This window comes from Arvicanthis niloticus, chromosome 8 (genome assembly GCF_011762505.2).
Source record: "Arvicanthis niloticus isolate mArvNil1 chromosome 8, mArvNil1.pat.X, whole genome shotgun sequence".
Lineage (NCBI taxonomy): Eukaryota > Metazoa > Chordata > Mammalia > Rodentia > Muridae > Arvicanthis > Arvicanthis niloticus.
The window spans coordinates 8,648,579-8,673,903 of NC_047665.1; the positions used below are offsets into that span (position 1 = coordinate 8,648,579).

The 25,325-nt window shown below is 49.9% G+C and overlaps 2 protein-coding genes across 2 annotated transcripts; one reads left to right on the top strand and one right to left on the bottom strand.

Moving 5' to 3' along the window:
- Positions 1-119: 119 nt before the first annotated feature.
- Pfn3 (profilin 3) lies at positions 120-2,235 on the top strand. The gene has a single exon (XM_076938970.1). The coding sequence runs from the start codon at positions 1,822-1,824 to the stop codon at positions 2,233-2,235; it is 414 nt and encodes a 137-aa protein (XP_076795085.1). The 5' UTR covers positions 120-1,821.
- Positions 2,236-2,323: 88 nt separating this feature from the next.
- Slc34a1 (solute carrier family 34 member 1) lies at positions 2,324-18,352 on the bottom strand. The gene is made up of 13 exons (XM_034510429.2): positions 18,252-18,352; positions 17,245-17,374; positions 16,977-17,126; positions 16,760-16,888; positions 16,542-16,685; positions 15,010-15,121; positions 14,689-14,884; positions 14,451-14,546; positions 9,130-9,193; positions 8,728-8,895; positions 5,007-5,123; positions 4,784-4,908; positions 2,324-3,839 (listed from the first exon to the last, which is right to left on the bottom strand). Exons 2-13 carry the CDS (start codon positions 17,351-17,353, stop codon positions 3,336-3,338), a joined length of 1,914 nt encoding a protein of 637 aa, XP_034366320.1. The 5' UTR covers positions 17,354-17,374; positions 18,252-18,352; the 3' UTR covers positions 2,324-3,335.
- Positions 18,353-25,325: the final 6,973 nt, after the last annotated feature.

Sequence of the window (25,325 nt, forward strand, 5' to 3'; positions counted from 1 at the left end):
CACAGGTAAGCCAAATCCCTTATTGCCTGGATAAGGCAGCTGGCCAGATCTCAGCACAGAGGCTTAGACTATTGTACAGGCTTCCGTGTTTTCTCAGCCTTGCTTTGTGCCAACCCCTGTGCAAGGAGGCCCTGCAGCTTGCTCACCAGAAACCCCTCATTCTCTGTTTACACAGTAACAGGTTATCAGCCTGGACTGTATACTTCCGGGTCACCTTGGGTGAGCTTTTGACACCAGTGTTCAAGTCCACCTGAGGTCAACTAACAGGACTCTCTAGGGAGAAGGCAGTCATGGTATATTTTTAAAAGTCTACAGGTGATTCCTTATACAATAGAGGTTGAGAATCTAGTTAAGAATGTTCCAGATGGGAATCGTGGTGCAGATAGTGGTAGCCGAGTGTGAGGCCATAGGTAAGATCCCAGCACCACCATTAAAAGAATGGAGAGGGGGTTGTGTTGTGTTTTTTTGAACTTTGAGCCTGTCATGGTGATGCAAATTAGTGTCAAGGAAAATCTAAGACTACATTCCATGCTTCTAAATACAAGCTGGGGTCGGAGCCAGCAATCCATAAGCCTTCCGGGACACAGTGACTCCAAAGCGAGGTTTATGGTTCTCTTGCAGGAGAGAACTCTGAATGTCCAGACTAGCACATATCTTGCTCTTAAAAACATCCTTCTGTTTATTGATTTATTGAGACTTCTGTCTTTCCAATGCCGAGACTATAGGCCTGTACCATCACCCAGTTTATGTGGTACTGTGGGATCAATCCCAAAACTTTGTGAAGAGCAAATTTAGGCCCTCTGTCAACTGCACTGTATGGACAGAGCTACACTCCTAGTTCTTACACACATTTTTCCCACAGCATCTTACTACATAGCTTTCGTCTGGTCTGTGACTTGCTATGTAGAGCCAGCTAACCTTGAAATTGTACAGATCCACTTGCTTCTGCCTCCTGAGTGACAGGATTAAGTATATGCTACCATGTCTGGTTTTTTAAAAGTAAAGAAAAAAATTGTGGTTTGTGGGCGAGTGTGTAACAGTGCTTGCTGTGTGAAGGCCAGAAGACAACGCTGTGGAGTCATTCTCCCCCTCTGCCTTTATGGGGGCTCCAGGGATGAACTCAGATCACCACGCTTATGGGGCAAGACGTTCTTACCTTTTGAGCTATTTTTTAATAATTAAAAAAGTGTGTGTTTCTGTGGACATGCATGCAGGTGCCCAAGGAGGCCAGAAGGGGGCATCAGTGCGCTGCTTTACCTGGAATTGAACTCTGGTCCTCTGTGAAAACGGCTCTCTGCCACCGGACCTTTTTTTCTTTCTTCTCTTCTCTCTTCTCTTCTCTTCTCTTCTCTTCTCTTCTCTTCTCTTCTCTTCTCTTCTCTTCTCTTTCTTTTCCCTTCCTTCCTTCCCTCCCTCCCTCCCTTCCTCCTTCCTTTCTTTCTTACTTTCAAGTTAAATTATGTGTGTGTTTGTGTGTGAGCTTGCCTAAGGAGTGGGGGTTATAGGCTTTGTAGGCCAAAAGAGGTGATGTTGGAAACGGAACTCGGTTTCTGTGTAATAATCTTTCTTAACGCTGAGCCATCTCTCCAGCCTCTCACCCATCTTCTTCCATTTCTTCCCACACGCTACTTTTAGAACCGTCCCCCACCCCCCACCAACTCCTCCGCCCTCACATTCTCCTCCTAGTTAGATGTTCTGTGACGTTTGCGTCACGTCACAGCCCCGCCCTGCGAACTTCGGGCGTGCCGCCAGTGTTCTTCGCTCTGAATGCAGCCGGCCAGCCCCTGTAACGCAAGCACAAGTTGCTGGGACTGAGCGGAGATGGGTGACTGGAAGGGCTACATCAGTGCGGTGCTGCGGGATCAGCGTATCGATGACGTGGCCATCGTGGGCCACTCGGACAATCGCTGTGTGTGGGCATCACGGCCTGGGGGTCTGCTGGCAGCCATCTCCCCGCAGGAGGTGGGTGTGCTCACCGGGCCGGACCGGCACACCTTTTTGCAGACGGGTCTGAGCGTGGCAGGCCGCCGCTGCTGCGTTATCCGTGACTACCTGCTAGCGGAGGGTGACGGCGTACTGGATGCGCGCACCAAGGGGCTGGACGGGCGCGCAATCTGTGTGGGCCACACGCCACGGGCGCTCCTGGTGCTCATGGGCAGACGAGGCGTGCATGGGGGCATCCTCAATAAGACAGTGCACGATCTGATTGGCGGGCTGCGTGAGCAGTGCTCTTAGCAGGACAGCTAGACTGCCCATGGTTGCTAGGGAGAGCAGAATAAACCGTGAACTGGACGCTCTGCGAGTTATCCTCTTTGTGTATTTGTGAGGAGTTGCGAACAAGGAAACTAGCTCATGGGGAGATTCTTGCAGAACAAAGTAATCCTGGTGATCTTCCAGGCCTCCTGTCTCTTGTTCCCCCCTCCTGTGGTGGATGCCTCATAGAGGCCTTTGGTCCTGGCACCTTCCCGGGGCTCTAGGGACCCCACACCTGAGAAGGAATACTGGGATGGCAAGTTCTCAAACTCTACCTCAGGATTCAGCAATCTTTCTCACAGAATTTTCCACACAAGTAGGCTTAACAGTGAACAGAGTCTCTTCCAGCATCTCCTTCCTCAGCACATACCACCAAGGTCTGTGAGATTCAGGCTAGAGGCGAATGGCCCTCTATGTTTGGAGATTTGGTTCCACGATACCTGTGGATACTCAAATCCTCAGATGCCCAAGTCTCTTGTATAAAAGAACAATGTTTGCAAAGAATCCACACACACACACACCTGAATCCCCTGGTGTGTGATCTCCAGGTGACTCAGGTTCTCAATATTGTAAAAGCCATGTGAATAATTACTGTGCCATGGGGGTAAGGAATATGATATTTAGAAGCCCATTTATGATCAGGATAGATGCAACTTTTAAACTTTTTTCTATACACAGTTGGCAGAATTGGCAGAGGCAAGGTCCATGTATACAGGAGGCCAGCTGTACTTCTGTCCCTCGGGTTGGTACAGGGGTTGTGAGAAGGTGAGAGGGTGTAGCTGACTCCAGAAAGTTTGGTGACTCCCCAGACATCTGCACCCCCATACCCACACAATGTACTCACATCTACCTGTACTGATGGTCACACAAGCTGAGCACCTAGCATGTATTTGTGCACACTGCCTCTTAATTACAAAAGTCCACGCTACTGTGGCCCTGAATATGGACCGAAAGGTGGCCCAAAATCATGTACCTCAAGTGACATGCATCTACACACATGCACACACGCATGCTTGGCATTTCTACTGTGGGCTCCATAAAAATACCATTCCGTGTTCCAGGCAGTTGTCTGGGCCTGCAGCCTAGAGACGGGTGGCATTGTGGTGAGCAGGCAGTGCCAGGCGGGGGGAGGGTGTGGCAGGGGGAAGCTCCTCCAGGAAGACTCTAGGGGGAAGTTGGGGTGAACGAGGCTCTGGCCTGGCATAGCACAAGGTGGCTCTTGTGATAAGGCCATCCAGGGGCTGCAATGAATGCATCCAGCGGGGTAGGAAGTCCCATGTCTGCAGCCACTTGGGGAGGTGCCCGGGACTTCGACTCTGCAGGACATTAACAAGCACCACAAAGGCCAGCAGGGCCCCAAAGGGTGTGCCCACACCGACCATAGCCTGCCAGCCAGCCATGGAAATGCCAAACACGAGTGAGGGCAAGAGCAGGAAGCACACAAGGAGGTAGAGAACAGCAAACCAGCGGTACTTGGCGGTGCGTTTGCCCAGTGCCTTGGCCATGCGGATAGGCAGGCGTGTGCAGGGCAGCGGATACCACAGTAGGATGCCTGAGATGTTGAAGAAGAAGTGGCAGAGGGCAATCTGCAGAAGAGAAGCCAGAAATCTGTTTTGGGTTTTTTGTTTGTTTGTTTTTGTTTTTGTTTTTCGAGACAGGGTTTCTCTGTGTAGCCCTGGCTGTCCTGGAACTCACTCTGTAGACCAGGCTGGCCTCGAACTCAGAAATCCGCCTGCCTCTGCCTCCCAAGTGCTGGGATTAAAGGTGTGCGCCACCACTGCCTGGCAAGAAGCCAGAAGTCATCAGGCACTGCCATGTGAGCCCAGGGCTAGATAGTAGAGGCCCCACATGATCTGGGTAGGAGGAGACAACCTCTTCAGGCTGATGAGGCTCCAGATGACTCCAGACTGGTTATTAAAATACTGTGTTGCTGAATTACTTGGTGAATGACCACTGCCACAAACTGTCCACGCGTGTCCTTTTAGCTGCTCTCATCGATTCCTCAACTACAACCCATCAACTAAGATGTCTTTCTGACACAGGATCTTGCTGTGTAGACCAGGCTGACCTTGGACTTTGGCCATTCTCCTCCCAAGTGTTGGGATTATAGACGTGTCCAACCATGCCTGCCTTTAGCAGTCACTAACGATTATTTTTTTTTTTTTATTCTTTCTTTTTTTTTTTTTTGCTTGCCCATTCTGGCCCTTTAATTGGTCAGCCTCTTGTCGCTGTTTTGCTCCTAAACCATTTCCCCTCTTTGCCATCTGCTTACTATTCCCAGTTCTATGCAACCTTGATCCCTCAGTCTAGGTCTGTGACAGCACACTGCCAGGGTGTGACCCTGACTTGCTGCTGTTGACTGATACAATGTAGCAGTGATGCACCAAAGTCTACTTTGTCCATCCTGGTTCCCAGGGAGTGGAGTGGGTAACCTTAGCAGGCAACTGATGTTAATTATACATTGTTAAATCCTCCATCCTCTCCATCCCAGCCCTCTACTCCCCACAGACCACCAGTTCTCCCCATGTACCTGAAAGGAGCTGGATAGCTTCTCCCTGGGGCTGGCCAGTGCTGCCAGGATGGCTGTAGTGGTGGTACCAATGTTGGAGCCCAGGGTGAGAGGGTAAGCCCGCTCAATGCTGATCACACCCAGGCCTGGTGGGCAGGAGAGAATGTCGTTCTTCTTACTCTACTTCCTTGAGCACCCACCCATCCCACCCCACTACTGCCCATGGCTGGTCATGGGCACTCACCAATGAGCGGGGTGATGGCTGAGGTGAACACAGAACTGCTCTGGACAACAAAGGTCATGCTGGCACCCACGACCATGGCAAAGTAGCCTGTGACCCAAGTGAAGGGGGCCGGGAAGTCTGAAAGGAAAGCAAATCCCCAGTAAGCTAGGTCAGGGAGAAGCCCTGGGAGGGCAAGCACTTGCTTTATGAAGGAGGGACTGAAGTTGTAGCTTCCCCGTGAGAATCTAGCTGGTCCTCTGCTCCCTATAGCATCTTCCTTTGCCCTGCTTGCTCTTGTGACCAGAGCGCTTTCTTACTGGGGCTATTACACTCTCCTGTGCCTTTGCCCTAACTGTGCTTTCTGCTCAGCATCTAAACCCGTTGGAGATTAGGTCAAGGATGCCCATGGACATCAAAATCTAAGCATGTTTCTATAACAGTGAAGCACATGTCTAGGGCACTGCAGTGCACACACACAGGCTGCAGTGTGCTTTAAGTCTCGTCTGAATGATTTATATCTAATTCAGTGAAGATCTGTGACGGGTGACATCCTCAGTGGGGCAAAGTTCCTGCTCATAAGCTCGATGACACGAGCAATCCTTAGATCTACACGGTGGTAGGAAAGGACCAACCCATGCAAGTTGTCACCTGACCTTCACATGTGCCACGGTGTTCACATGTGCACACACCCAAACACACAGAAGAAAGTGTGTATGTGATGGTGCAAATCTTGAATTCCAGCACTCAGGCAGAGGCAGGTGGATTGCTATGAATTTGAAGCCAGCGTGGTCTACCTAGTGAGTTCCATGCCAGCCATGACTGATTGAGAGACCCTCTATCAAAACAAACAAACAAACAGAACAAAAGACCCAAAAACTAAACAAGCAAACAAAGACATTGCAATGGTGTAAATATTTGTTATTCTGTAATGTTTAAGAAAAAAATTACAGGGCTGGAGAGTTGGCTCAGAGGTTAAGAGCACTGACCACTCTTCCAGGGGTCCTGAGTTCAATTCCCAGCAACCACATGGTGGCTCACAACCATCTGTAATGGGATCTGATGCCGTCTTCTGATGTGTCTGAAGACAGCTACAGTTTACTCACATAAATAAAATAAATAAATAAATCTTTTTAAAAAAAAAAGAAAAAAATTACAAAATTCTGCTTCAAGACAGTTACAATTATTTTTTTTTAAAGAATTTATTTATTTATTTTGTGTAAGTACACTGTAGCTGTCTTCAGACACCCATATGAGGGCATCAGATCTCATTATGGATGGTTGTGAGCCACCATGTGGTTGCTGGGATTTGAACTCATGACCTCTGGAAGAGCAGTCAGTGCTCTTAACCACTGAGCCATCTCACCAGCCCCTATTTTTTTTTTCTGAAATATTTTTGACTCATGGCTGGCTGAATCTGCAGATCAGGGTCCCCCAGAGACAGAATGTCAACTGTAATCACCCCAGGGCTCACCACCTTGCTCGAAAGCCCATCCTGACCTTCCTCCTGGACATCCCTTACTTCCACATTCGCCATGTGTGATTCCCTAGTGTCAGGGCAGTAACTCAAAAGCCCAAAATGTAGTTTAAAATAAGAATTAGTTAATGTCATCCCCCTGCCCCAAATCCTGCAAATACACTAGGTAGAGGCCCCTAAACCTGGCTCTATCTGTGCACATTGGTTCTAGCCTTAGCCTGTCCCTCCCAAGTTGCTGCCAGCTCCTTCTCTGTCCCAAACCTGCTACGATTGCCACTGACTCCACTCTATAGTCCAGGTTGGCCTCAAACTGTCCTTAATCCTCCTGCCTCAGCCTTCCGAGTGCAGAGATTACAGCTGTGAGTCATCACATCTGGCTCTCAGCCACATGTATTTTATTTATCTGTGTGTGTAAGCCAAAGGGAAATCTTGTATGTTTTTATTTATCTCTCTGTGTCTTCTGTTGTTTTTTTGGGGGGGAGGGGAGCAGGTAAGACAGGGTTTTCTGTGTGTAGCTTTGGCAGTCCTGGAACTCAGTAGAACTCAGTGTGCTTGACTCACAGGCATAAAGATCCACCTGCCTCTGCCTCCTGAGTGCTGGAATCAAAGGCATGTGCCACCACCACCCAGCTGTCTTATCTTTGAGACAAGGTCTCTCACAGAACCTAGATCTCATCAAGTGGCTCAACTGGCTGGCCAGCCAGACCAGGGATCCTCCTGTCTCTGCTTCATAGCATTGGTAGTACAGGAATGCACCACACCCCCTAGGTTTTTATGTGATTATGGAACTCCAATGCAGGTTCTAAGGGTGGCACAGCAGGCACAGACTTCTGGCCCTTCTCTGTTTATTTTGGCAGAGCTTGTTGGTGCATGGCTTTAATCCCAGCACTCTGGAGGCAGAATTTCTGAAGGCCAGCCTGGTCTACATATCGAGTTCCAGGCTAGCTAAGAATATATAGTCACCCCCGCCCCCCCCCCCCCATAGAGCCAAGGATAGTGGTGGTGCACGCATTTAATCCCAGTACTCGGGAGGCACAGACAGGCAGATCTCAGTGAGTTCGAGGCCAGCCTGGTCTACAGAGCTCCAGGACAGCCAGGGCTACACAAAGTATCTGTCTTGAAACAAGCAAGCAAGCAAACAAACAAAAAGCTTATTCTTTTTGTTTGTTTGTTCCATAAAGCTTGAGCTAGCCTCAAAATCCTCCTGCCCATACTTCTGGAGTGCTGGGAGTGTAGGTACCACATGTCCCCACATCCAGACCCTTCACACCAGACTCCTTATGCAGGTCTTTGCTTGCTTAGACAGACCTCTAATCACCTTGGAAACGGCCTCTTCTGCACTGTGTTTTGTTGCCATTCATCCTGGCCCCTTGCCACACACTTCACTGCTCCCCACTCCCCACTCCCCACTCCTTCCTTCCTCATCTCCTGAGAGTAAAGTCAGGGGCTCCCTGAGGAAGGCCCAGGTAGAAAAAGGTCCAGTTGGTCTCTGAAATGACGGGCCCACCCAGGTGGCGTGAGGGACCTTTAGGGACGGTAACAGCTTTGTGCCACTGCTATCATTAGGACACAGCCCAGCACAGCCTAGTTGCGGAAAATCACAGTTCTGAGATCCTGGGACCGAGGATCCTTCTCTGTTTGCCTCACTCCTGTGTCCCGTGGCACACAGTAGGGGCTTAATGTCCATCTGTCTATTAAACAGAGGTTTCTAGGTAGACACGGTCATGCATAGCTCTGATCCCAGGACTGGGGAAGTCAAAGCAAGAACATCAGAAGTTCTTGGCCAGTCTAGGCTGCCGAGCAAGGTCTAGGGCATTATGGGCTACATGAAGCCACGTCTTGAAAAGTCCAGAACAAGTAAAAACAAAACCGAGGAAATGGGCATGGTGGTGCACACCTTTAGTCCCGGCACTCAGTGGGGATGGGGGAGTCAGGGGCAGAGGCAGGCAGCTCTCTGTGAGATTCAAGGCCAGCCTGGTCTACAAAGCAAGTTCCAGGACAGCTAGGGCTCCACAGAGAAACTAAGTCTCGAAAAACCAAACCAAACCAAAGCAAAACAATGGCTTCTAAGGATGCCTGTCTGCTAGAGAACGCAAAAGTCAGAGACGCCCCAGTGTTCTGGATGTCAGCCTCCAGGATGACCTAGTCCCACCTATTCTTGATTCTTAGGGGGAAACTGAGGCTCACAGATGATAACGGTGCATTTAACAACACCGGAAAGAGCTCATCTGGGGCCCTGTCTAGGCCTGCAGCCTTCTTCCAACTCACCTGTGTTTATGACCTTCTGGATGACATTGGCCACTTGGCCCTTGAGCAGGGAGTTGAGCATCTTGACAAGGAGGATGAGACAAGTGCAGAGAACCACCAGGGAGCCCGCCAGCAGAATGAGCCCCACAGCCAGGTCGGATAGCCCCGTATCCACGAAGATATGGTTGCCTGAAAGGGCAGTATCAGCAGTGTTTACCCCTACACCCTGCTTCCCATCTTTGTCAACCCACAGGCTGTGAGCCTAAGACCCCCCACAATCAAGCTCCTTCAGCTTCTGCACCAAGGTCTACCATAAGTCCAGAGGTCAGCTGCCTTTCCTGCGGCTGGACAGAGCAGTGACCAGCCAGGGCAGGGCAGTGCAGGGCTATCCCGTGGGCTGGCTCCCGTGTTAGAGGTACTTACATTTCTCCATGGTGGTGTTTGCAAGGCTGCCGACGTCCTCTACCCTGGACATAGAAGCGGAAGCCTAAATTCAGAGGAAGGTGACTTAGAGAATCTAGAGAGAATCTAGAAAAAACACAGCTTGGGGACGGAGCTAAGAGGGAGGTTCCGGAGAAATGGGGGAACTAGAACGCATTTCTGGCTCTGTGATCACCGACCTGTTGCCTGCTCGCTCTGAGCCTACCTCCTCTATAGAAGAGATGAGGTCGAAATACTTATCACTCAGGAATATGGCCTCACACATATTCTACACTGTCACTGCCCTGATCTGTCTACCCCCGGGACCAGTGGGGACCCCAAACACCATATTAGTAGCTTCTTGTCTTGGTCCCCCTATCTCTCAGTGGCATCTACATCCCGTTTTCTGAAAGCCCCCATCCCTAACTGTTCTCACCATTCTATCCTGATGTCTTCTTCCTCAGTTCCTGCCCCATGACCCCCCTAAGGCTCAGTTAGCCTTATCTCTATCCCACCAGGCTCTCCTTCCCCCGGTGGGATCCAAGTGGAAGAAAGGTGGGTGAGGGCAGAGGGTCTAGCCCCAACCCATTCTTTCTTTTGGACCTACTGTGAGTGAAGTGAGAGAGAGTCTCTAGATAGAGGGGACAAGAAATCAGGCAAGGGACGTAAATTGTGGGGCAAGCTGCCTGAGAAGGTCGAGATGGCAGCTATTTAGCTCCAGGCCACTGTACCATCCAGAGTTACAGCCCAGTGTGGCCCAGCTGCCTGGCTCTAGAAGAGAAGGCGCAACTCTGGAGTCTTAGGTTCAATCCCTATGCAGGCTGTAGCTCCTCAGGTGCCTTTCCCCTCAATGCTCTGGACTGAGCTAAATTGTCCAGATTGGCCCTGGATTTGCCATCCTCCTGCCTCAGTCCCCAAGTATTTAGGAGCCACAAGCCTATATCACTACACCTATGGAGACACACTCTGAAGTTCCAGGAAACGGAGTCCCCAGGCCAGCAGAAGTGTCATTTCGGTCTGTAAAGTACTAATCTGTAGTTTCACTGGATTAAGGAGTTGTTGAAAATGAAACCAGGATTCTGTACTTTTCCCACTGATACCAGGAACGGTGGAGCTGTGACAGGAGGAAACAAAATGGGCGAGGTTGTGGAGAAGCTAAGGGTAGGGTTCAGGAAGAAGCTGGCACCATGATGCCTATGGCTTCTTTAGGTTCTGTTCCAAGCTTTGTGTCATTTAAAGGATGTACAATCGGTTGGGGCTTGGGCCAGAGGTCCGGCCTTTGTCTATACAGACAAGGTCTTGGTTCCATTCCCAACATCAAAAAAGTAAAACAAAACAAAAAACAAAACACCCCTCCCAGTGTAATGTTGACAGGTTCTTACATCACAGTGTGTGTTTGTGCGATGTTCTCCCTTGAGCAAGACAAGGTGGTCAGCTGTTACTCCCAGTTCACTATAGCTAAGCCTTGGGCCACCACCAAGCCCAGAGGCCTGAACTCTAGGCAAGAAACTAGGATAAAAATCATCTTCTAGGACAGAAATCTAGATAGGCACTTGGAGAGTTGAGGCAGGAGGATTGCCATGAGTTTAAAGCCAGCCTGGACTACAGTGAGATCTTGACTCAAAAACAAAACAAAACAACAACGTTGTTAAGGTGAGGGATTCTCCTGACCTGCTCAGGAGAGACTGGAGTTTAGTCAGGGAGAACCAGGCTGGGATTTAGTCAAGGGGAGAGCCAAGTGTTTGCTGAGTTCAAATCTGCTTTTTAAACCAACTTTCTTGGGCTAGCCACACCATCTCTCTGAGCCTATTTAAATCTGGATCATAAGGGCTCAAAAGTTAAGAGCACAGGGTACTCTTCCAGAAGACCCAGGTTCAATTCCCAGCATCTACATGGCAGCTCACAAGTGTCTGTAACTCCAGTTCCAGGGGACCTGGTGCCCTCACATAGACATACCTGCAAGCAAAACACCAAAGCACATAAAACAAACAAATCTTTTCGAAAAAATAAATTGTGATAAAAAGGATATAAAAGTCATAGGAGAAAGGGTACATACGCTCCTCACTGTGGGGTCTGGCTTACCACAGGCTCCGAGTAAACTGAGCCTCCAGATAAGGTACAGACATTTCCCTTTGACCTCCTAGGTCCTGACCAGAGGCTTCTGCAGAGACACCGGTAGATCCTGGCCCTTTTGGGACGGGACTAGGTAGACCTTCCTGGAGGTCCCCAGCACAAAGCCCTAGGAAGCAGATGACTTCCTAAGATGCATGTGCACCTCCCTGGCTTTCTCTGAGTTGCATCCTGGGATCTCCTGGGGAGGGGATTTTGTGGGCCGTATAGAGACTAGTGACAGGTGAGGAGCTTGACATAGGGTTGACTGAGTCAGGGGCAGAGCTAGGCTTAGGGCTGAGATACCCAGTGTGGTGTTTGTTTGTAGTTTTGGTGCTTGGGATTGACCCTTGAATCCAGACCTCACACAACAATGACTTCATTCCCCACCCTCCTATGGGATTCTGGAAACTTGACTTTTCTTCCTGGGGTTGTGTGGCCTTAACTGAACCCAGAAAGAGAGTCAGAGACCCTAAAATGCAAGAGGGGAACAGAGAAATAGCAGGCATGATAAGGGAGGATCCGGTGCAATGCCAGGCTAGGACAGAATTGAAGGGAGAGAGAACCCTCTAAGAAGATCTTACAGGGTAGAGAAGGTAGGAACTCCGGCATAGATCTGGGAAGCCCAGATCTGGTCCCGTTCCCAAGATGTGTCCTTCCTGTCTGGGGTAGAGAAGGGGATAGAAAGGAAGCCGGGTGGAAATGAAAAGCAGAACTAGAGTGTTCCATAGTCCTGCGCTCACACTGTGCCTGAGCCATTCTCAGCAGTGTGAAATGGAGCCAGCCGTTCACCTAACCTCTCTGGCTTCCGTGTTCTCCATGACGGAGTCCCTGATGCTTTTCCCCACGGGCTTCTTGGAAGCATCTTGGAAGAGAGAGCTGGTATTTAAGAACCTACAGGGACGCCCTAGATGGAGACACTTCTGGGAACTGAAGGAGGTGATTAAGTTCACAAAGGACTCCCATACTTCAAGAGTCCTTCCTCAGGAGAGAACCACAGAGGATGTGGGCTTGCACAATAGCTTCCCCTCTGAGGGTATGGTAGCTGCGGGGCCTTTTGTTCTTCTGGAAGGCGCGGAGCACTCTGGGCCAGCAGCGCCATCTGGTGGCTGAGAGGAGAACTTGTTAGAGCATCTTCAGTCCACCAGTCCCGAGGGGGTGGAGTGGTCTGGGGCAACGTAGGCAGATAGAGAAATGGAGAGATGTTGGTACCTTAGAGTGGCATCTGGGAGAAGCAGCCGCACGAAGAGTGAGTTTTCCATCAGGATCCATTATAGGAACCAATACTACAGGGAGCCACTGGCCCCTCTGAGAGAGGCTGTTTCCTATCTGCAGAGTGGAGATGTAAAAACAGCTGTCCTCAGGTAACAGTCCTCCGACGTGATGCTTAAATCAGGCAGGTACAGTTGTCAGCTCTCACTGACTCTCCTAAGGGATTCCATGGTCAATGCCAGGTCACCGATCGATCATCCACAAGTCTCAAATACTCAAAAGGCCTGTTTTTCCCTTTTCCATTGAGAAGGCTCCCGTGTGATGGGGTTATGTGAGTCACATCCCTGTAGGGGACAGGTCCAGAGGAGGCAGAGAGCAGGGTCCTCAGGTCCAGCCTATACTCCAAGCCAAGAAATGCAACCTGCTGTTACAGACAACGGTTTCCTGCTAGTGCGGGGGACCTGAACCGGTGCTCTGCTGAGTGATGGCTGGGACAGAAAAGAGCCTCCAGAGGGACTCAGGCAGTTACTTGACAACACTGAGGTTCAGTAAAATGGCACACTTGGCCAGTCTTGCTTCATAATGACAGTGGGTGAGGAGATTCAGGGCACAGGTAGAGGCTTGCCCAAGGCAGACGTCAGGCCAAAAATCTCTCTGAGGCTTTTTTTTTTTTTTTTTTAGATCAGTACATGATTTCTCTTCCTGTATCCAGACTGTGCTGTCTGAGGCTGCAGTGACTCACAGAGCTTGCCTGAGAGTACCAGAGAGCTCATGAGAAGGTGGCTGACGTGTTAGGAAGATCACAGAGCCACCGTCAAAGCTGTCCACGTGGGCCTTTTGTTGTCAAGCTGCCTTGAACTCTCAGAAGGGTGGTATTGATGCCGTGTGCCACTCGGGATGCAAAGGAACACCCAGGGTGAGCTGATGGAGTGTTTTCCATGAGTGCTGGCATAAAGGAGAGAGCATGTCCACAGCAGGAGGAGGGGAGGCGGAGGATGGGCCTGGGCCTCTGCTGTGCGCTTTGGGTTTCCGTGTAGCTTTTCTAAACGGAGCTATTTCTTGTATGTAATAATTAAGGAGAAGCAAATTTGGAAGACTGTGGTTTGGTGAAGCGTTTTCCCTTTTATGGCTGAGTAAGAAAGTGTGATAATTGCCTGCCTCCTTGTGCCTAATCGCTTGCTATTATGCCTGCTACCATAGGCATAATGGCTGATCCGTGAATGCCCAACCAATCCCAACAGTTCCTCATTCTGAGCAGCAGAAACAATGAACTCTGTGGCTCCCGGTGAAAGTGCTCCCTGCCAGCTCCGGTGACTGCTGCGTCTCTCAGAGGGCCACCCGAAAGCCAGTGAGTGTTGTGGCAGCCACTGTCTTGCTCCTTAGCTGGAATCCTGGGGTCCAAGCTTCTCAGTGTCCTTCCAGAGTCTCTTCCTCCTCCTCCCCACCATGCTTACACATCAAACTCCAAGCATGGCAGAGCCCAGTGACTACCCCCAAGTGTCCCTGCAACAGGGTCGTCCCAGGCAAGTTAGCCTCCTTGAGCCTGTGTCTCTGTCTGTGAAACCAAAGGGTTGGGCTTGATCCATGGTTTCCAGACTTGAGCACAGAGCAGTTAAAGGGCAAGTTGGAGACAAGGCAACTGGGTTCATTCCCAGTGTTTTTTCCTGATTCAATTGTTCTAGGAAGGACGTGTACTTACTACGCAGTGGGTTTTCTTCTACTGTATCTAGTTTACATCTCCAATAGGTTCCTAGGTGGTATCTATCGATGCTGTTAATCTGGGGAACCACAGCTCTTTGAAAACCACTGGGCCAGATCAATTACATGCAATGCTAATGTAGAGATGGTGTTAGCCTACAGCAGTGTGTGCTAGGAGGGATTACCAGTGTTTTTCATGCTATACTGATGCAGAACAGTTGCACACATCTGCTGCTTCCTAGACAAGTGATCTCCGAGGTCTCTGAGACAAACAGGGCAGCATCTTACCTGGCTCTGGAACTCACCTCTGTGGCCTCTGGGTGACACCAAGTTCGAATAAGACTGTGATTCCTCAGGGACTCATCCCCCACAGCAATGCTGGTGATCACAGACTTGTCCAGCTGTGAGCAAGATGACACGAGAGGGAGGGAGAGAGAGAGAGACAGAGAGAGAAAGAGGGAAGGAGGGAGGGAGGTGAAGGTAGGTCCACTCGCTATCCCACATCTGTCCATCTGTCTATCCCATGGCTCATTCCACCCTCACCTGGATGATGAGCCTTGTGAAGGGTTCTGTGATAACCTTGAGAAGGTCAGGGGCATCACGGCCACCACGGATGTTGAAGGAGGCAACCACGAGCCCGGTGACGTGGTGCAGGTAACCAGTGGCAGCCTCCAGGGGCAGCAGGACCAGGACAGACAGCCAGTTAAAACAGTCATGCACAGTTGCCCCTGCAAAAGCCCTGAGCAAGGACGTCACATTGCAGGACAGCTGGACCCAAAGGGTGCCCAAGCTGAGGGGTCCCTGCACTCTGTTCTGCCTTCTCCCCCAACAAGTATGAGCCCCCACCTTCCTTCCCCAGCTCACCGCCTGAAGTCAGTCCTGTCCCCTGCCTGCATCAGGGCCACAATGGTGTTGGTGACAGAGGTTCCGATGTTGGAGCCCATGATGATCGGAATGGCGGAGCTCACCTCCAACACTGGTGAAAGAGGAACCGCTCACAAGCCTGGGCTGTGGCTGCAGGCGCTGTCCTACAATAACTCCAAAGGAGTCATAGATCCCTGACTTGCTCCAGCCTCAGGCTTTTCCAGTATACTCTTGACTTAGGCTGAGCTTCACAGGTCCATGTGTAAGCGTGCTGTGTATTTACTCATGTGTGAGTCCACACGAGACAAGATTCGAACCCTCTGTACAGGGCGTGTCCCCACACTACTGAGGATAGACATGTGCATACAACTACGTTATGGGAACTTATACCTTGTGCAGTCCACATGTTGAGCTTGTGCAGATGTGCCTTACCACAGGTGTGATCGTTGGTTTTATGTGTCAACTTGGCTAGCCTGTAGCACCCAGTTGACTTTAAGTAGATTATTCTTGTGTGTCTACATGTATATGTGTGTGTATGTGTACATATGTGTATATTTGTGCATATCTGTGCATGTGCGTGTGTGTGTGGTGCGTATGCAAAGGTGGAGGCCAGAAGAATTCAGGTGTTCAGCTCTAGTACTCTCTGATTTATTCCCACGTGACAGCATCTCTTGCATAACCTGGAGCTAGGTGGTAGCCATGGAGCTCCAGAAATTCCACCGCTGCCCCCAGCACTGGTGTGTATGCAGCCATGCCCAGCCTCTTGTGTGAGCACTGGAAATTCGAACCTGGGCCTTTACATTGTGTAGCAAACACTCTGACCCACCGAGACTCCCCAGGTAAAGGAGATTATTCATGGTCTTGAAGGGCCTCGGCCAATGGCATGAGAGAGTCTCAAGTGTGAAACTGAAGCTTCCAGGAGGGAGACATTTCACCTGTAGCGCACAGGATCGGCTTCCGCCTACACACTCTGCCCTTCCGAATAGCTCACACTGGAGATGTCAGTCTTGAGCACCCAGCCACACAATCTTGAAAGTCAATTCTTTTTTTTTTTTAAAATGATTTATCTATTTTTATTTCATGTGCCTGCATGTATGTTTGAGTGAAGGTGTCGGATCCTCTGAAACTGAAGTTACAGGCAGTTATAAGCTACCACAAGAATGCTGGGAATTGAACCTGCGTCCTCTGGAAGAGCAGCCTGTGTTCTTGACCACTGAGAGCATCTCTGTAGCCCTGTAAGTCAATTCTTTGCAATAGATTGTGTGCATGGGATGGTTTTTACTGACTGGTTTTCTCTGGCTTTCCTGAGCAACTGTGTGACTGAACGGAGGTGGCCTTCCACCCCTCAGCTCCTGGAACTCCTTCCTGATTCAGCTGTTGGCTCTGCTTTAGAAGACAGTGTAAGAGATGCTGAAGCCCCGCCCTTTCCCTCAGCCTCCTCAGCAATTCCACGCGCCCGCCTTGATCACCTGCCCCGGTTGTGAAGGACCAGGCCCCTGGGCTCTATCCCCGGCCATGTTGGGCCAACTCACAGCCAGAGGAGACCATGCTGACAATGATGGATGTGGAGGTGCTGGAACTCTGCACCAGAACCGTCACCAGGATTCCCACCACCAGCCCTGCCACTGGGTTGGACAGGATGGCATTGTCCTTGAAGATGTCCCCAGCCACCTTTCCTGCAGAACACAAGCCAGCATCAACTGAGATCCCTTCTGAACCTTTCCCCTGACCTCCTCCACCGGGACCCTACCTCCAGCCAGCTGGAAAGCAGAGCTGAGCACGTCCAGAGAGCAGACAAAGAGGTAAAGGAAACCCAGCATCAGCGGCACCTTCAGGAGCTTCGTGCCAACCTGGGCAAGCTTCTGGGATAGCCTGGGCTCTGGAGGTGGGGCAGACATGAATACACTGGACAGAACACTAGAGCAAGCGACTACTCATACCCCCACTGCCCCCCCAACTTGGCCCACCTGGCTTTTGCTCCTCTTCCTGGGCCAGCTTGGCAGGTAGTGGGTCATGACATTCCAGGACTTCCCCATAGGGACAGCCGTGCTCTGTGAGGGTTACTGGGCTCAGACTGGAGATGGCATAGGTGGATGTCCCAGGAATCCTGTGCAGGACTGAGGAGGAACACTGATCAGGAGTTCCCAGAGGCCTCAACAGCCCAGAAACAGGTAGATGGACAGCAGGTAGACAACTGTGGGCAAGCATATCTCAGAGTGTGGGAGTAATTCTTACCTTGTGGGCTGGGGACATAAGCAAATGCTGCCCCATGCACCATGTGTCTCCCACGGACTGGAAGTGGAGAGACAGCTGGTCCCCCCAATCTCTCGCTGTAGGACATCATGTTGGGCACCCGCAATGAGTCCTATGTATCAAAAGGTTGGGACAAATCTGACAGTTGCTGTGTCTGGGACATTCATACCCACATAGATGACATCCAACTTAGGGTCTGTGATTCTTTTTTTTTTGTTTTGTTTTTTGTTTTTTGTTTTTCGAGACAGGGTTTCTCTGTGTAGCCCTGGCTGTCCTGGAACTCACTCTGTAGACCAGGCTGGCCTCGAACTCAGAAATCCGCCTGCCTCTGCCTCCCAAGTGCTGGGATTAAAGGCGTGCGCCACCACTGCCCGGCTAGGGTCTGTGATTCTGTTCATCTTCAGACACATCTAGAGATGGACACTCAGGTGCTTGTCACAGATCTAAGCAGCCATCCATCCATCCAGTAAGGTTTCGTGGCTGTTTTGTTTTGCTGGAAACGGAACCTAGAACCTCAGCACAGGCGGCAAACACTCCAGCATTGAGGCATATCTCCAATCCCAACAAGTGTCTCTTGAATGTGTAGTGTTTGCTAAGTTCTGAGCTAGATGCTGGTGTACAGTAGTAACTAAAACCACATGCAGCCAGTGCTCTCAAATCTAGTGAGGAGACAGCTGTGAATGATGTAATGTCTCAGCGAATAGAAATGGCAACCAGGCGTTGTGACTAGTACAGGTACCACTATGCCTAGAGTGTCCCAAGGCAGGGCAGGGCAGGGCAGGGCAGGGCAGGGCAGGGCAGGGCAGGGCAGGGCAGGAGCTCTTAAGAAAAGGAAGAACAGGGATTATTTTAGCTCAGGGGGAGTAAAGCAGGCTGGGCTGGGGTTGGGATGTCATGGGGGCCAGGAAAAGGAAACCCAGAAAGAGCTGGGGTGACAGCTCTATCTCTAGGGTAGGGATAGGGTTGAGACACAGGGGCCCTGGACTCACCTTGACTATGGCTCAGCTCCAGCTCGGCTGCTTGGGCAAATCTAAAGAAGAACTAAGACCCTCCGCTTTATACACTCGGGTCAAGGGCAAAGTCCTTGATGAACTGGAAGAACTTTAGCTGCCTTTCCTCTTATTCCCATTAAATTAACTTTATCCCCAAGATTCCTTCCAGTTAATTGCTAATCTTCAACTCTGCGGGGGGAGCCTATGTCCAGGCTGTCCTCTCTCACTGCACCAGCACAAATCACAACCCACAGGGCACAGGCTCATCCCTGCCCTGGACAGAGACCCTAACACCCCTCTGGTACCTTGTTCTTAGGGACTTGAAGGTGATTCTGTGTCTCCTGACCATTTCTTTGCTTGTGAATGGACAGGACTCCTCAGAGAGCGACCTGGACATCTGGTGACCTTGCCATGCATCTGGATGTCTGTGCAGCTGTGTGTGTCTTGAGGGGTATGGTTCAACAGAGGGGGAGCCGAGGGGAGAAGCCCAGTGAGGCTGCACATTTGAACCGTGGAGGATCTGCAGGGCTTGATGATGGATTACGATGTGAGATTGAGAGATTATGGAGTCGCTGGCCAGACCAAGAAGAGATGGCTCTGAAGTTTAGAATCCTTCTTAACATGTTGATATGGGATACGTCAGAAGGGCATCTGGAAGCAGAGGCAGCAGCTGAGATGCTGAGGAGAGGCCCAGGGGAGAGATGAACTAAGATGGGCTCAGGAGAAATAGAGAACCGGAAGCCTCCCGGAGGCATTGGGAAGGAGGAAGAGAGACAGTTGGGCTCTGGAAGTACATGTCATACAGTAAGTCCTATGGGAAAGAGTTCACAGGAGCCACACCCCAGCCCCAACAGACCTAAGTTCTGAGTTAGATGCTGGGGTACAGTCCTAAGCAAACACACACACACACACACACACACACACACACAGCCACTGCCCCTCAGGATGTTCACAGTCTGGCAGGGAGACAGCTGCAAATGATGTAATCTCTTAGCGAGTAGAAATGGCAACTGGGCGTTATGACAAATGCAGGTTCCGCTGGAGGAGTGAGTCCCAGCCTAACGCTACAAGCCTGTAATACAGTTCCTCCTGCTGTCGCAACTCCAACCATAACATTATTTTCATTGCTACTTCATAACTATAATTTTACCACTGTTATGAATCCTACTGGGAAGACCTGTGTTTTCTGGTGGCCTTAGGTGATCCCTGAGAAAGGGGAACCCTTAGGCACCCCACAGGTCGAGAACTGCCACACTAGAGAGGGCACGGCTCTGAAGAGAAGGAAGAGGATGGATTCCTTTAGCTCAGGGGGAACAAAGCAGGCCAGGGAAGCAGGAAAGGGAGCCACAAGAGCTGTGGTGATGGGCTAGGGACAGGGTTGAGAGTCTGGGCCCTGGGGTCACCTTGAGGTTCTCTGTCAACAGAGCTTCAGGGCTCCCCAGCTGCCCTCTGATTACTCAGGGTCCCTGGAACCGCAGATCCAATCAGCATCTTCAGGGAAACATTGACCTAACCTTTCTCTAGCAAGGAAGCCAGGCACTTCTGCTCATTCCTGCCTCAGTTTGACCAAGGTTAACTGATCAGTACTTCACAGTTTGGGCATAGTGGCTCTACCTCCACTGACTCTCTGTGCAGTGAGGAGGAGCGCAGAACAAGGTCAGCTTGGTCAGATTCCAGCTCTACCTCAAAGTGATAATTTAGGCCACAGAATGCCCAAAAGGAAGGGGAAGGGATGCAGGGTACAACTGGAATTGGCTTTTTGATGCTGAAGGACCCAAGGCATTACACAATGCTACAAAAGTGGTTTGGCCCTGTGCAGCACCCTTACATTTTAGGCAAAGTGACCCTAAATTTGCTTGGCCAAATCTTTTCTTTTTTTTTTTTTTTTCAAACAGGGTCTCACTATGTAGTTCTGGCAGTCTTGGAACTCAGTACATAGAGCAGACTGGCCTTGAACTCACAGAAATCTGCCTGCCTCTGCTTCCCGAGAGCTAGGATTAAAGGCGTGGACCACTATGCTCGTTTCACACTGGTTTATCACTGTCAATCCAGAAAGCCATTTCACTCTGACACTCACCCTGCTTAGGAGAGCAATTCCAGCAGTTCTGAGGAACAGAAGGAAAGGGTTAGCAATTATGGAGTAGTAATTAGAATGGATTTAGAGACTGAAGAGATGGCTCAGGGGTTAAGAACACTAGCTGCTTTCCCAGAGGACCTGGGTTCGGTTCCCAGCACCTACACAGTGGCTCACAACCTTCTCTAACTCCAGTTCCAAGGGATCTGATGCCCTCTTCTGGCTTCCTAAGGCATCAGACACACTTGATACGTAGGCAAAGTACTTATACATGTAAAATAAAATAAAAATAAGAGAACCTTGTACTTCATAGCTTTATGTCAAGTTTACATACAAGATTGCATTGAATGCAAGCCTGAAGGGTATTTTCTGAATTAGTAGAATTGATGGGGGAGAGCCCAGCACATTGTGGGTGGGCCTTCCCTGGGCTGGTGGTCCTGGGTCCTATAAGAAAGCAGTCTGAGCAAGCAATGGAAGCAAGCCAGTGAGTAGCACCCTCCATGGTGTGTGCATCAGTTCCTGCCTCCAGGTTCCCTCAATGATTCGATGTGGAAGTGTGAGCCCAGTCAACCATTTTCTCCCCAAGTTGCTTTGGTCATGGTATTTCATCACAATAATAGTGACCCTAACTAAATTGGTACCAGGATAGTGGGGCATTGCTGTGACTGACCACCATATTGTTTTGGTGAGGACCATGGAAGGACTTTGATACTTTGTGCAAGAAAAGCCATTGAGTGGTCAGTGCTTCGTGAACTGTTGTACAGGAGCCTGAAAGACCAGAATGTCGAGGGCCATGCAGAAGATGGAAGCTTGGCTTATGAAGTTTCAGGAGTAAGCTTAAAGACTGTCGGGGCCATTTGGTGTTTTGAATTAAGATTCTGCGGTTCTGGTCAGCTGGGGCTGAAGCATCAGCTGTGATTAACAAGATACTAGAATTACTAATGTGAGATCTTTGGTTTGCCAGTCAACTTGAGCTGAAAAATGAGAGGTGATTAAGAGGGGACCAACATTGTCGAGGTGAAATGTCCTGGCAAGTGTTTTCTGAGAGCACAGAGAAGCTGTGTTCCAGAGGCAGACAAGGTTGTACCTCACAGTGGCAGCTGAACGTGGTAGCGTAAAAGTCACCCAGGTGGTACTGGTTTTGAAGGCATGAATGGGTCATGGAGAGAGGCTGAGGCTTGGCACTGTGAGTGACCAGGAGAGGCCAGTGGTGAAGGTGTAGCCTTAGGCATAGGTGAAGTCCTAGGATTGACAGGGACAAGCAGAGAAATTTAAGTTTGGCACCATGAAGAGAGCTCAAGAGAAGCCATTGGTAAAAATAAGCCCAGTTGAACCAGAGGATGCCAGACATTTTGGAGATGCCAGTGCCATGGGATGGCCACCAATGGTGGCAGCAGCAGTGGGTAAAACCTCCTGGAGCCCAGAAGATAAGCTGTGTGTGCTGCAGAAGGCAGAGCAGAGCAGTGGCCCTAAGCCCCTTGGAGGAGCCCAAAAGACCATGAGTAGATCCCAGACAGACATTGTATTGTTTTTACAGTGGGAGTCTGGTTTGGCTTTGCTTTGACTGTGACTGTGCCCCGGTTCTTCCCTTTCGAAGAAAGGTTGTTTTTTATTTATTTTTGACTTGGCAGGAGCTCACAGTTGAAAGACTGACTTTTAAGAGATTTTAGGTTAAAACGAAACAAAACAAAACTTAGAATTAAAAAAAAGACAAGGTGATTTTGTTTGTTTGTTTGTTTGTTTGCAGACAGGGTTTCTCTATCTAGCCCTGGCTGTCCTGGAACTTGCTTTGTAGACCAGGCTGGCCTCCAGCTTACAGAGATCCCCCTGCCTCTGCCTCGCAAGTGTTGGGGCTTAAGGTATACACCACCACTGCCCGGCAATGTTTTTAAAAATCAGGGATGATGGCATATTCTTTAGTGTCAGCACTTGGGAGGCAGAGGCAGGGGGATTTCTGTGAGTTGCAGGACAGCCAAGGCCATAGAGAGACTGTTTTGTTTTTCTTTTAAGCTTTATTTGATATTTAAACTCTACCTTCCTTCCTGGGAGAAGATTGATGACTAGAATAAAAAGCTATTATTTAACAAATGCATCCCACAGATATGACTCTAAAATGCTGTGGTCTTCATACCCAAGCACTTCTAAAAGCATGCTGTCTCCCAGCATCCCCTCTTTTTTCCCATTCACCCAAGTCTGTCTGCCTCCTCCCTGACTGGTGACTGGGGCCGCACGTCCACAGTGGTGCTTCGTATTCTCTCTGTACACGCAAGCTCTGGAGAGAGCCTCCTAAGACCTGCCTAAGGTTAGCACCTGGGTGGGTAGTTAGGGGGATTTTATGGTGAGGAGATGCCCCCAAGAGCATAAGCCACCTGTGGGAGAGAGGCACAGTCTGTCAAATGGGGTCTCTGACAGGATCACGTGACTGTGCCAGCCAAGCACACTGAGCTCCTCACACTGTCCTTGCACAGACTTTGCAAGCAGCACCCAGATCCCAGCCAGATACTATGGAGGCATCTCTGACTCTTGTTTCTCCTCCATCCCCTTCTCTAACTATTCTCCCAGCAACCTCTTCCCTTCCCTCCTCTCCCTCCCTCCCCGCCCTCTTCTGCCCGGCCCCCATCATGCTTTCATAATCTTCCAGAAGTTAAACATGTCTGTTTAACATCTCTGGGGCTGCATCCCAGGTCGAACCACTGTCCTCTGCTGCAGAGGATGCAAAGGCCTCCCAGGTGCTCTGCCTACCCCCCCCCCCACACACACACATTGTTCCAGGTCTATCCTCTAATAAAAGCAGTCAGTGGTCTTTTGTTACATTTTTACTTTAGTATGTGTGTGTCCGTGTGTGTTTGTGTGTGTGTGTGTGTGTGTGTGTGTGTAGGTCAGAGGACAAGTTGAGGGAGACCGTTCTTTCCTGGAGAACTCAGGTCCTCAAGCTTGGTAGCAGGTGCCTTGACTTGCCGATCCACCTAAGGGTCCACAGCCAGTGATGGTCTGAAGCTAAAGCTTGGTCTAGTGGCCATGTGGTTCCCACCTAGACGTCTACCTCTTAGAAGTCTGAAGCAGGAGAAGCACCAGCTTGGCCTATGGTGAAGACAAGGCCATCCAGAGGCACAATGAGAGACAGCTAATTGTGGATGTATGTCTCTTTCCCTTTAAAATCCTGCCTCTATTATCCGCTTGGCCTATTGACCAACACCCTGGCAGAGCGTGAAGTGGCCACTATGTATCAGGGCTTTGTGGTCACCTGCTGACCTTAGGCTGTGCCTAAAGACTTACACCCTAGGGAAAGTACGCATTATAAAGAGAACAGGGGTCCAGGAGGAGATGAGAGTTGTACCCACATTTAAAGAGAGCAGAGCAAGAGAGACCAGCAAGGGAGATGAAGAGGCATACCAGATTGGGAGGAAGAACAAAAGATCAGCTGCCCCAGATACCAGGGTTGACCAAGTTTTGAGAGACACACTGGTCAGCTGGGCCAAATGCTGCTGAGATGTAACTCAAGAACAAAGCAGATTTAGCAACCAGGAGCCCTTGGAGAGGCAGGTCGAGGGAGGAGCCAGCTGCCCTGGGTGGGGTAAACGGCATGGCCAGGGTCAACGTGAGAGGCTAACATATATTGAATTTCAGCACAACAGCAAAAAAAAAAAAAAAAAAGGTTCTCCCAGTGTAGCTCAACAGCTGAACGGCAGGGAAGATGTCTCCAGGACGAGATAGAGCAGGCTGTGGAAGTGAAGCAACTAGCTGAGGCCTCAGCTATTTTTTCAATTTAATTAAATTAACTATTTGTTTATTTGGATGTTTTGCCTGCATGTATCTGTGTGCACTACATGTGTGCAGTACCCAAGGAGACCAGAAGAGGGCGTCAGATCCCCTGGAACTGGAGTTCAAAGCAGTTGTGAGCTGCTGAGAATTGAACTTCTCCCTCTGGAAGAGCAGTCAGTGTTCCTAACTGCTGAGCTGTTTCTCCAGCCCTGATTCCTTAGTTCTTAAGATCAGTTTGGATTTTTGGTTTCTTTTTTTTTTTTTTTTTTTTTTTTTGCTTGTTTGTTTGTTTGTTTGGAGACAGGGTCTCCCTGTGTCACCAGTTGCCCTGAAATTTGCTATGTAAATCAGGCTGGCCTTGAACTTACAGAATTCCCATTTGTTCTGGCACCTGAGTGGATCTGCCTGATTAAAGGCATGTGCTACCACACCTGGACCATTTGCTATTTAAATACATGGTTTCCTTTATGTGAAGTTTTTCGGTAGAACCTAAAGCCCAAGAATAATTGAGGGAAGACAAAGCAGCATTTATAACCACTTTTCCCATAAACTGGATTTGTTTTGTTTTGTTTTGTTTTGTTTTTCAGATAAGGTCTGACTGTATGGCCAGGCTATCCTTGAACTCATGGTTCTTCTACCTCAGCCCCCTGAGTGCCAGGGTTACGAAGCTGGAGCCACTCAATCTGGGTTGACTAACCCTATGATCCCACAGAGTTGTCAAAGCTCAGTCTTGTCAGAGCTCTTGGCTTCTCTCACAGCATGTTATTAACTTAATAAATTCATAAGCCTCACTATGGGTCAGCACAGTGCTGGCCATGGAAGACAGCAGTGACCATTCCTTCCCTGAATCAGACCACTGTGAGGGACGTGGTCTCAGTAGCAGGCTGGCTGACACGATGGGCCACATCCCACTACCACTCTTAATGGGCACAAAGCAGACCCTCTCCTGGTCTCCTGACATAGTCCACCTTTGGAGAGCCTGGATTGATCAATTGATTGAGACAGGGTCTCACTACATAGCCTTTGGCCTAGAACTCACTCTGCAGAGCAGACTAAGCTCAAACTCACAGAGACCAGCCCGTCTCTGCCTCCTGAGGGCTGGGATTAAAGACATGGATCACCTCTCCCAGTGTGGAGAGCTTCGACTTCACTCTGAGCTGCCCAGCTCCAGCCAAGAGCAGATGGGGAAGACATGCCTTTCTGTGACCTGATGATGCCCCAACCCAGTACAGAGA